This window comes from Pteronotus mesoamericanus, unplaced genomic scaffold, assembly GCF_021234165.1.
Source record: "Pteronotus mesoamericanus isolate MK-2021 breed Mesoamerican mustached bat unplaced genomic scaffold, CSHL_Meso_final contig_78, whole genome shotgun sequence".
Lineage (NCBI taxonomy): Eukaryota > Metazoa > Chordata > Mammalia > Chiroptera > Mormoopidae > Pteronotus > Pteronotus mesoamericanus.
Genome location: NW_026555258.1, coordinates 28,785,529 through 28,797,734, shown reverse-complemented (window position 1 = coordinate 28,797,734; position 12,206 = coordinate 28,785,529). Strand labels below are relative to the sequence as shown.

Here is a 12,206-nt window from a genome sequence, read left to right as displayed (position 1 = left end):
TTGACACTTCCAGTTCAGGAAATTTATCCTATAGAAATGCTCCTACATGTACTCGACATGTGTACAGCGTTTTTCACTGTAGCCTCCTTTGTAAGAACAAATGTTTGAAAACTACCCAGTATCTTCCAGCAGGGATATGGTTAGAGAATAGTGGTCCACCCAGACCACCCAGACCCAGCCCAAAAAATGCAGTGCAGACGAGAAGTAAAATAAGGGAGAAGGAGCGAAAGGGCAACGAACTTTATCAACATGGAAAGATCTCTCGTTGGCACGATTGCAGGCAGACTGACGCTCACTGGTCTCTCCCTCAGACTTCGAGCTGGCTTCTTTCAACACTTAGAGGAGTGGTTTGACCAGTGTGCTCTCAGTGTCCGGGCCATTGTTGCCACCAAGATTGATGAGCTGGAGTCCGAACTGGAGCTGCGTCTGCGTCTGCACAAGCCAAGAGCCCAGCGCATTGAAGAGGACATCCACAATGTCAGGGCAGGTACAGAGCCTGCCTGGGGAGGCTGCTCTGCCCCAGACCCCTGGTGTTTGTGCCACCACAGCTCCACATTCATTAGCTGCCCCAGTTTGCATCACACGACATTTATCTTGCTGCTATCACACCGCGGAAGATGTGTGCACAGGTTTGCACTGCCCAGGGTGGCAGAGAAGGTAGTACTCAGAGTACTCGTTCAAGATTTTAAAAAAAAATAAAAAAATTTAAAGGCATTAGATACTGAGATGACAAGTATTGTCCTTTTTTAGCTGTGTGGATCCCACCTCTGTCCACATACCTGTCAGATACATACCTGCCTGGCAGATGCTTTAGAGGCAAACGCGTGGCTCAGGAATCAGAGCTATCAGGCTCCACCACTGCAGCTGTGTGACCCTGGGCAGATGACCCAACTTCTCTGATCCATCTCTCATCTGCAGGGGATGTTGGTGGTAGTGGTACAGTCAGGAATCATGAGCGCCTGGTACAAGTCACAGCCTCCAAAAGTGGTGGCCATTAATTTCAGAGTACAATTTATAACACTTAAGAAGAGGTGTCTTCTTTCTTAGGCAGAGGGCTCCATTAATGGGAGGGGGCACACTTTTAGTTGGATCCTGCAATGACCCCTGTTAGGTTTTCATTTGTGTTACACTTCAAGCTGCATCATAGACCTTTAGAGCTCGCAGGCAGTCCCCACATGATCCCACCCAGCCTCCTATACCGGGGGCTCTGAAATGGTTGTGGAATCAGGCAACCTGGCCTGGAGTCCCAGTGTCTGTGGCCTAAGGAGACCTGCTTGACTTTTGGGACCTCATTGTCTTCATCTGGAAAATGTACATTAACTATACATATAAATAAAGATGCTTTCTGAAGCCTGGTTTCCTTCCCTTTCCCTGGCTCCATGGCCCAATACACAATGTGGAAGTCAAGGGCAGAGAAGCAATGTTCCAGAGTCACAGCGCTCCTTTTTGATAGAGCAGAGACCACACAGCACTTTCACCATGCCCAGCAGGAGGGAGACCAGATAGGGTGAACTGGGGCTGTCTGCTAACTCTAAAGGACCATGAGCCAGCTTTTGAAGCCAAATCCTGGTCCTTTTTACTATACCTTAGAAGCCTGTTGGAATTCAGGCTCATTGGAAATGAGTAGCCACTGATCTAAAGAAACAAGCCCCAGCTGCCCAGCTGTGGGCTGGACGTTCTCTCCCAGACCCTCTCCAGAGATCCCTGCCCTCCCCAACATCTTGCCTCCATCCCACCTGCTCCCAGGTTGCTCCCTGGGACTCCTCCTCCCTTACCGTGTTCCCTTCAGCTGCACGCAGGGTGTCTCCACCAGCAGAGACCTCCCCGCCCCACAGCTGGGCAGAGCCTCCTCTCCAGTGAGAGGCCTTGGAGCAGTCTCAGGTTGGCCTCCCTGAGATCAGGCCTATTGGTAGGCCGAGCTCTTGTGAGGGCTGCGGAACAGAACGAGGAACGTTGGCCTGAACGGTCCCTGCTCTGCAGCTGGCCCAGGAAAGGAGTGTCCTGAGGCGACTCTGGATCCAGAGGACCTCAGCTCCCCTCATCCTTTTCAGCCGAGCTCTTGCTTCATCAAGAGCGTGTGGACAGCCACTGCGCTGGGGTGGTAGAGGCGCTGAGGAAGGAGAAGCTGATGTTCTCCCAGTTCCAAGAGGAGCAAAACATGAAATCTGAAAACTTCCGCCGCAAAATTTACGACATGGAACACGTCTTCCTGAATGCCACCAAGAGCCAGAAGTAAGGGTCCCCCACCCTGACCTTGTGGTCCTAGAACCCAGCCAGGTGGCTGCTCTCAAAGGAGTGGTCCCTCCCTGGTGGGTAAAAGAGGGGGTTTTCCAGACCTAGAGCAAACTTCTCTTTTCAGTTCACCTCTTCATGAGAGTCAGACTCCAACTGTGTGAAACATCTCCCTGGGGGCTGGGGGCTGGGGGCTGGGGGCTGAGGGCTGAGGCCGAGGCTGGGGCTGGGGCTGGGGGTGGGTGAGCAGCCAGAGAGAAAAAAGGATGCTCGTGGTCAGAGTGCAGGGATGCAAATGGCGTGCCCAGAAATGTCCATGGTGGGAAAGACCTCTTCCATCTGGGGTGATCAGGAGGAGTTTCCCTGCAGGACACCCCTGGGCCTGGGATGGAGGAAGGTGAGGAGGGGGCAGAATTCTCCCCCCTCAGGAAGATCAGGAAGGGGCACTGGCCCAGCTCTGGGTAGGCATGTGCTCAGGGCAGAGCAAGGGCTTCCAGGAAGGTCATTCAGAGGTTTGCAATGGAGGCTCTTGTGTGCTCAGGGAGGCCTCAGTCAGGTAACAGGGGAGGAGTCTTTGAGGAGAGCACGAGGGAGCAGGAGCTACGTTGCTGGGAGTCAGAGCGAGCGAGCTGGAGGGAGGATGAGATCCAGAAGGACCTGGGGATTCTTCTACCAATTTAGTGGGAATTCCAGAGGGAAGAGAGAAGTGCCCTCTCATCCCGCACGCTGACCGTTCCATACTGTGTCCTGCACTCGCTGGCATTTTGAACTTCCTCCGAATGCCTCTTTTTCTACCCAGAGAAGACAGGCAGTGGTTCTGGTGGCTCCACAGCTGGGCATTGGCGGTAGAGCTCAAGCAGCCTTCCAGGTTGCCCTGCCACGCCCAGGTCACCACCCTGCCCCTCCCGTGTCCCCCAGGCTGGCCACTCTCAGCAGCACACTGCACCAGGAGCTGCTTAGCTACGTTGATGTCATCCAGGTGTCCCTGCGCAGCTTCCGCCAGTACCTGGAGGAGAGCCTGGGCAAGCTTCGTTATACCAACATCGAGTTCATCAAGCACTGCAGGTGGGAACCAGCCTCCTGGGCTCCTGTGGGCCACCAGGCATTTTCTCATGAGAACTGCTCACGTCCCCCTTACTTTTTTATTGTGACAAAATGTACATAACGTAAAATTACCCATTTTAACCCTTTTCAGTGGCAGTAAGTCATTCACAGTGTGGTGCCATCCTCACCACCATCCATCATCAGAACTTTCTCATCTTTGCAAACTGAAACCCAGCACCCGTTAAACACTAACCCCCCTTCTCCTCTCCCTCCGCCCCTGGCGGCCACCGTTCTGTTCTCCGCCTCTATGAATCTGACTACTCTAGGTACCTCGTTGCAAGTGGAATCGCACAGCATTGGTCCTTTGCACGTCTGCCTAATGTCTCTTTGCACAATGTCTTCAACATTCATGCACATTGCAGCATGTGTCAGAGTTCATTCCTTTTTCAGGCTGAATATGATTCCATTGTGCATGTATACTGCGTTTCGTGTATCCATTCATCCCTCGATGGACATTTGGGTTGTTTTCCTGTTTCTGTCTTTGACCTACCTGGTTTAACCTTGTAGGTTAAAAATAAAATTGTACAAAATTTTATAGGCCAATTGTACAAAAAACAAAGTACAAAATTCATTTAACCTTGATTTTGTACTTTTAATCTAAAGCCTTATCAACCACAGTGTTTGGGATGAATGGAAAGTATCGGGTCTGATCAGTGGTTTCTATTTCCCCCAAATTATTTCCAGATTGTTTTCAGAGGGAGGCAACTTTTCTTCTGAAGAAATTGAGTCACTATGTAACCGACTAGATAAGGAAGCTGCCCGGATAGAGTTTGTTGAAAGCTCTATCATGATCAACATGGAGAAGATGGAGAACGACTACCTGGACCAGGTGGGTGAGCCGCACCCTTGACCTTTAGCCAGGCTCTCAGGACACCTGGTTACAAGATCAACAGGGCCAGTCTCGCCCCCTTTCCAACCATTAGTTCAGCCTGTACACCTGTACACCTCTGCTTCCAAAGCTCAAAAGTTCCCAATTAAGTCCCCCTCCTTTACTTTTTGTATTTCTTTATAGGCCAATGATTTCATCAACAAGTTTGAAAGTAAATTCCATAACCTGTCTGTGGACCTTATTTTCTTAGAGAAAATCCAGCGTCTGCTGACAAATCTGCAAGTGAAAATCAAGTGTGAGGTAGGACAGACTAATTCCTTACCTGGAGGGAATTTATCACACACAGCTGCATGCCGGTGCTGTCCTGGACGCTGGGGGCACCAGCGTGGACTCTGCCTTGCGGGGCTTGCACTCCAGCCAGGATGACAGATTAAATTGTCATGTCTTCTCATGTTCACTGAGTTCTTATGCTCCATGTGTCCTGCTAACCGACTTATTTTGATTAGCTATGTTAGTCCTCACAGGAACTGTGTAAAGCAAGTACAGATTTTGATCCCCATTTTAGAGATAAAGATACACACAAAGTGACTTAGTCAAGAACACAGAGCTCTTACATGGTGTCGCTGAAATGTGAATCCAAGTCAAAAATCTCAAATAAACAACCTAACTGTACACCTCAGGGAACTAAAAAAAAAAGAACAAACTATACCCAAAGTTAGCAGAATGAAGGAAATAAAGGTAGATCAGAAATAAATAAAATAGAGACTAGGAAAAAAAATAGAAAAGATCAATGAAGCTAAGAGCTCATGTCTGAAGATAAATAAAATTGATAAACCTTTAGCAAGACTAAGAAAAAGAGAGACAATACTTAAATAAAATCAGAAATAAAAGAAGCCATTACCCCTGATACCACAGAAATGCAAAGGATCCTAAGAGACAACTATGACCAATTATATGCCAACAAACTGGATAACCTATAAGAAATGGGTAAATTCCTAGAAACATACCTATACCTTCAACAAGTTCTGTGAGTCACCGATTTTATTTTTAACGTTTATTTATTTAACAGTTTAAAGAAAATCTTTTAAATTTATATTGATCAGGTTTTTTATGAGATCGTTCATTTTCCCCTCCTGATTTCATTTTTCCAGTATTTAATTCATCTCTGAGATTACATGTTTTGCTGAACATTTTCCTGATCAAAATAGGTATTCTAGAAACCAATCTTGGAACCTCTGGTTTTTCTAGGTGGCAAAATCCAATTCACAAGCAGATGGATTAAATTCTTCTCTGGAACGGCTTCAAAGCAAAGTAGAAATGTATCGAAACTCAAGGGGAGATAAAAAGGTACGTGCTCAGTAGATGCTAAGCTACAAATGGTAAAAATTCTTCACGCTAGAATCGTAAACTGGGAATAAACTTACATCCGTGGTCAAGACTTCTTCAGCACCGAGGGGCCTCTGAGCTTTCCTACTAACCCCTGTTTTATTCCATGGAATTAAGGAAGAAAAGCAAAGCCTGCCATTTCTCCCAAACCCCAGGGCCTCCCAGGCAGGCAGCTAGGGTCCAGTCAGAGAGTTTCTTCTCTTCCATTTCTGTGATTGAGTTAAGGTTTCATTGTTATTAGCAGTAGAGGTCATTTATTCTTCTATCTTTATTGTTTTTTCTTGCACAGGAACACATGCTTCTTGCAAAAAGTCCCAACCTCCACGAAGCATAGAGTGGAGAATGCATATTACTCTTGTTCTCATTTCCTGCAGAGCCCCTTGTGACCGCTGCGATTTTGTGCAGATGTTTCCACACATCCCCTGCAGAGCAGGGAAAACTGGTCAATCTGCTCTGACCCCTTCCAATGGGGGGCGTTAGGCACAGCTCTGCCTCTCCAGGGCAGAAACATTTGCTCTCCCACATTTCCTCGCCTCCCGACCTCCCCCAGTTTCTTTGCTCTTCTGGTGGTGTCAGGGGGGCTAGGCGGGGTGCCAGGGGTTTGCACAGCCTCTGGGGGAGCACGAGCTTGGGTGAGCAGACAATCCTCTTGTTGATGGAAGACACCGGTTGGACACTTAGGCAGAGCAGCTATCAGGAGATGGGAGAGACGCATCAGGTGCATGCGAAGGCTGTGGGGACCAGGGATGGCACAGCCTGGGCTGTGTGCTCAGGGCCACTTTGAGCAGGGCTGTCTGGCTGCTGGGTACAGAAAGGCAGGGAGGTAGGTCAGAGAGAGGCAGGGCACCAGGACTGAGGCAGAGAGAATAGTGGCCTGGATAAGGTGCCAGCAGAGAAACGTTCCAATTCCAGAGCTGAGTGGAAGGGAGAAGGGGCATTGGAAATGAAGGAAGTGGAAGAGGCCAAGGCGCTCCTGGCCTGGGTCATCTAATAGGTCAGTGGACGATTCAGGGAGCAATGTGTGAGCACTGCCGAGTGATATATGGGAAGTGTGGTCAAGGTGAACCTACTCACAGTGCTTTCCTGCCCACCCGTGGGGCGTGGGCAGTGGGATAGCTGCTGCAGGGGTGTGTGCACTTGACGTTGTCATGAGAACCCTTCTGGAGAAGCTGTGGTCATGTCACTCTTACATACCCTCACCATCTCGGGCCAGACATTTCCTCCTGAATGTAGAATGTTACAGCTGGAAGAAACCCTAGGTAGTGTTCTTTGCCTCATCATACAGATGAGGAGACTGAGTCAAGTATGTTTCTTTTTTTAAAAACTTTTTTAAACAGATTTTCTCTATTTACTTTTAGAGAGAGGGGAAGGGAGGGAGAAAGAGAGAGCAATAAACATTAATGTGCTAGAGATACATCTACTGGCTGCCTCTTGTATCCCCCCACCTAAGGACCTGGCCCACAATCCAGGCATGTGCCCTGACTGGGCTGAACTGGCGACCTTTTGGTTCACAGACCAGCACGCAATCCCCTGAGCCACATTGGCTAGGGCAAGTCAAGTATGCTTAAATCATTTACCTAGAATAAACCTGTAGAACCGGGACTAGAACTCCAGATGCCTCATTAACTGAAGGATCCGCTGTCTCAGTGCAGCGGCGTAAAAGAGTCACCCTGGTGTTCCCACTCCCCCAGGGCCTCCCTGCAATGAGGGGCCCCCATCAAACCAAGAGGCACCCTCGCCAGCCAGCCCCCATTCCCGAGATTCGGATGGAATCAGCTCGCCCTCCCGCAGCCTGCTTCCTGTGGCTTTCTTGTTCCGTGTTCTCGCTAGGTAGTGACCACAGAAGATGTGCGTGGCTCTGTCCAAACTTGGAAAGAAAAACTGAACCAGAGGATTCAATACCTCAACTGTGGGCAGGATAGAGTGTCCACGACTCAAGTGGATTTTACTGTAAGGAACGGACTGGGGTGACGGCAACGGGTGGGTGAGCTCCTGGGTCTGGGCCCTGAGGACACGTGCAGGGCTCAGCAGAGCCCAAGGGAAGAGGGGGTTCCCGGATCCCTGCTGGGCATCAGGCCTGCTGGGGTGCCTTGGAAAGACTGCAAGCTGTGGGTCAGATCTGGGCTCAAGTCCAAAATGGGCCACTTCCCTACTTTGGCCTCTCAGGAGACCCCTCAGCTGCTGGCTCCACCTCCTCTCCCCACCAGCGCCCTCGGCTCACCCCGCCCACCAGCTCTCAGTGCAGCCTCACCTCTCAGCCTCTCCCTTCCCACCCACACCCATGAGCAGCCACCAGCTTCTCCTTACCTACCCCCACCACCTCATCCAGGGCCCCGGTCCATTGCCCACCTGGCTGCCCTTATCTTCTTACTATCTTCCACGTGCCGCTCCCTGAGCTGCAGCCAGACCCAGCACTAGAAAAGGCCAGCCTGATCGCGTCACTCTCCTGCCCTCTGGGCGAAATCCAGACCCTTTCATCAGACCTATGCAGCAGCCTCTGCAGTCCACCCTCCACGGCCTCTTCCTTTCTCTGGTTCCCCTAAGATGTCACTTTGCCCTGAGCCTTCTCCCACCCCTGGACTGGTTGGGGTATCCCGGCCCCAGAGGCACCTCAGCTTTCCCCATGAACCCACAGACCATGCAGCAAGGTCTCTATCTCCCCTCGACTGTGCCCCTAGAGGGCAAAAGAGCCTTAACCCCCTCAGCCCATGCTCAACCCCCTATTCCAGGGTTTGAGCCTCAGAGACTCTCCACCAACTTCAGGTGATGGAGGAGGGTGTCATAGAACCAATGGCAACGTACATGGGACCCCTCAGGTACTGCTCTGGTCATCTGCAGGCCCTGCCTCCCGCGGCCATGTTCTGAACCAGCCTTTCCTTCTGTGGGGAGGCTCTTCCCACCAAGCCACCAGCGCTGAGCCTCCATTGCACCACCCCTACTGTGCCTGACGAGGTGGGGCTTGGAGTCCAGCTGGGGTCCCTCCCTCTCACAGTCCACTGCTGAGTCCCAATGCAGAATAAAATAGGGAACTGCCTGACCAAGGGCCCATCGTAGGTCGCCCCTCTGACCCCTTCTCTCAGGTCCAACTCGAGGAGGAGTCGGCCACTCACTCATTCATGCATGCATTCATTCACTTGCCCATTGGTCCCAGGCCAGTCTTACAGGTGCCTGGCCCTCAGTCTCGTAGAGGACCCTGGAACTTTCCCTTTACAGGACTGGTCCCTGTTGTGACCAAGCATTTATTTGTAGATGCACATATTAAATGTCTGTCTCTGCCTAGACTGTAAGGTCCATGAGGACAAGGGTCACATGTGACCTCTTCACCCCATGTCCTGGGACCCAGGCAGAGCCTTGCAGAGAACAGGAATGCAGGAAACATTTTTGAAGGTTGACATGCATGCATGAGTGAATGAATGGCCCTCTAAAGGAGATATGAGCATTACCATTTTATAGAAGGGAATATAGAGGCTCAAAGAGGTCCGGCAGCTGGCCTCCAGCCACAGCACCTGAGCAAAGTGGTGCTGGAATGTGGACCCAGCCTGTCTGACTCCCTGGCACCTAGGCTGGGCCCACACTCTTGGGCCCTTCTCTCTGGCCTGCAGGACAATGTGCTGACTGACCTGGAGATAGAGAGTGAAATCCTGGTGTCTTCAGAAGCCCTTGAAGAGGAGGCCAAGACACATGGAGTCACCCCCGAGTCCTTGGCCCATCCAAGCCGCATGGGGAAGCCAATGATTGAAGACCCAGCTATCGAGGTGGTCAAGAAGATCCTGCAGTGAGTGGTCCTGGGGTGCATGGGGGCACTGCCACCATGGCCCATGCCATGAGCCCTCAGGCACTGGCTTTGGGGTCCCACACACTGGGTTCTAATGTGAGCCCACTCCTGAAAGCCTGTGATCTTGAGCAAGGGACCTCTCCTCTCAGAGTCTCAGTTTCCTCCTCTAAAATGTGTCGTGTCTCATGGTAGGGTGGAGTCACATGGTGTTGTGTGCTAACTGGCGAGGGTGCTTAGGACCTGGCTTGAGCTGTCCCCATGGTCGCTGGGTAAACCTCACATCCTTTCCTTTGGTTTCAGACTTCAGGACTCAAAATTCTCAACTCCCTCATGTGAGAAAATTCGATCACAGACAGGTAGAGGCAAAGAGGACTGTGAATCTCAGGGCACTGGTGGTAGGGAAGCCAATGGTGCTGCCTGGCCCATCCTCACCTCGGGTCCTCTGCTCTTGTTCTGGGCAATTGCCACCCAAAGGCTTGAAGCGACACCGGAATCAAGGAGAACACCCTGTGAAGCCCTTGTGCGGTGGCAATGTCACCTCATCAGGGAGGTAAGGATGCTGGGCTGCCTGGGATCTCCCCTTCCCTGACCCGTACCTTGTCTCCCTAAACGGAGGCCAGAGATCACCCTGTTTCTTTACCAAAGTCCGTCCTCAGAATGTGCTGCTTGTGCTCGCAGCTCTGGGACTCCAAGGGACCCAGTGAGGGCCTGGCTCTGATGCTGGCTTGGGTCATATCTGCACTCATTCTTGCAGAGTGACTCGGCTCACATAGGCCTCCCACTTTGAGAACCTTCTAAAAGCTCAGTGGTTTCCCATGGTGATGGCTGGTGGATCCAAGCCCTCCTACCTTTCGACACGTCATCTTGATCAGAAAGAGGGACCCTGCAGATTGCTTTCCTTGGATGACATCACAGAGCCATAGGAGGAACCTTGGGCCTCTGCATTTCTCCTGGATGCAACCATGTGCTCTGCCCACTGTGCCCCATTGGGGTGATTAGACTCATGGCTCAGGGAGTGTGGTTAACACTCCACATGGATTTTACAGAATGTGGATAACGGAAGCCACATGGCTGAGCCATCTGTCTTGGTCTTCTGTGAGCCTTTGTTGAAGTGGTTTAATTCCTAGGTTTGAGGAAGTGGCAGTGAGGAAACTACTGCTTTGTCTACCTCTTAAGGTCTTTTTAAACAGTCCTGCCATCTGCAATGTGGAAATGAGCAAAGACCAACCAAATGAGAAAAGCAAAGGCTATTTATTCAGAGCTCACTATAGCATGGGAGTCAACCATATCACTTGCATTTTGGCGGAGGATCAAAGGCAGACAGAGGAATAGGAAAGCTTTATAGTGGAGAAAAGGGAGGCCTTTGGGCACACCCAATGGGAGGCTGTTGGCACAGGAAGCAGGAAGAGGGGGCGTGGCAAACCAGCAGCAGGACATCTTTTGTGATTGGTTAGGGGAGCATATTTGGTTTTCTCTTGTTGGTCCTAAGTTGGAAACAGGGACAAAACTTGAGAAAGCTGTCACTTATTAATCAATTCCTGGTCCTTTGGGGGCCAATTATTACAGACATTATTGTTTAGCTTTCTGAATTGTCACTGGGATAACCACCGGTTTCTTGCAAGCCTGACAACAGGCTGGCTTCCCAAGTTGTTTACTGTAATAAGGAGCTGGTTTCTCTGGCAGGCTACTGCAGGTTGCAGGTCAGACTTTTGTATTTATATGTGATCCAGCCATTGTCCATTTGTATATTCGGCCTCTCAGAGGCTGCAAAATGAAATTCATGTTGCTCACACTGCCAGACTAAAATTCAGGATGCACGGTTAAATTTGAATTTTAGATAAATGACACAGAATATTTTTAATGTAAGTATGTCCCAAATACGGCATGACACATACTTACCCTGAAAAAATTACTTGTTGTTCATATGAAATTCAAGTTTAACTGGGCACATTGTATTTTTATTTGAAAATCTGGCCACCCTCCATGTGGCTCTATCTATTTGCCTTTGGGGGCTCACCAGAGGTTAGCAAGGATACAAATTTTTAGGCCCGAGCCCCTCTCCCCCTTCCCCCTTCTGAGTGGCCTTGGGTGGGTTTTAGCGGTAGAGGCTCATCCCCACAGGAAGGTTGTCTCCAGAACTGCTGAGGAGAAGGGAAGCATCTCGAAGGACTCAGACCCAAACAGGGGAATCAGTTTGCCTATAGGCTCAAGTGGGGCTCCCGCAGGCTGGTATACAGCCTGTGTGTGTCCACAGCCCCCAGAGCACTGACCCAGCTTTGTCCTGCAGCAACATACCGTTCGCCAAACCCAGCAAAATCGACAGAAAGTACCAGGTGCTCTGGGACAAGCCACCTCCTCAGGCTGAGTAAGTGACGTCTTTTCCTTTAACTCCATCTCAACCTGTTGCCTCCATCTGGGGGCAGCTAAACCTGATTCAGTTCAGGGGAAAATAAGTAGTAGGCAGAGCCAGAGGGGGTGGCGAAAGGACAGCTAAGGGTCCAGGTCAGTTTGTCTCAACTCATTTCCTCTGAATTTGTTGAGAAATTTTTGCCAAAACTCACATTTTTTCAAACTAAGCAGTTTGTGGAAGCTGGGCAGCATACCCCTTTAAGGGAAGGGTTTTGTTTTCTTTTTTAAATGCTTCTCCCTCCCCCATTCCTCTTTTCCTTTATTTTAATTTCAATGATTAAAACAAAATATTTTCCACTAAACATTTCAAGCTACATTTCAAGCAAACTAGCCAAGCTTCAACTTGAGAAAATCGAAAGCACTCAGAGAAAGTTCAGGTCTACAAACGGTCCTCCTTCCCCCTAATCACAGGTCCCACCATAGCAGCGCCCCCGCCACATCAGACTCAGCTCCACCAGCCCCCTCACCTGG

The 12,206-nt window shown here is 50.3% G+C and overlaps 1 protein-coding gene across 1 annotated transcript in view; it reads left to right on the top strand.

Moving 5' to 3' along the window:
• Window positions 1-12,206, top strand: part of CCDC180 (coiled-coil domain containing 180) — a 52,097-nt gene that overhangs the window by 27,501 nt on the left and 12,390 nt on the right. The window contains 11 exon segments of the mRNA XM_054584956.1: window positions 312-487; window positions 2,052-2,232; window positions 3,151-3,297; window positions 4,021-4,165; window positions 4,349-4,465; window positions 5,414-5,512; window positions 7,382-7,501; window positions 9,154-9,326; window positions 9,627-9,750; window positions 9,752-9,876; window positions 11,614-11,691. Of these exon segments, the coding sequence (XP_054440931.1) occupies window positions 312-487; window positions 2,052-2,232; window positions 3,151-3,297; window positions 4,021-4,165; window positions 4,349-4,465; window positions 5,414-5,512; window positions 7,382-7,501; window positions 9,154-9,326; window positions 9,627-9,750; window positions 9,752-9,876; window positions 11,614-11,691 (1,485 nt within the window).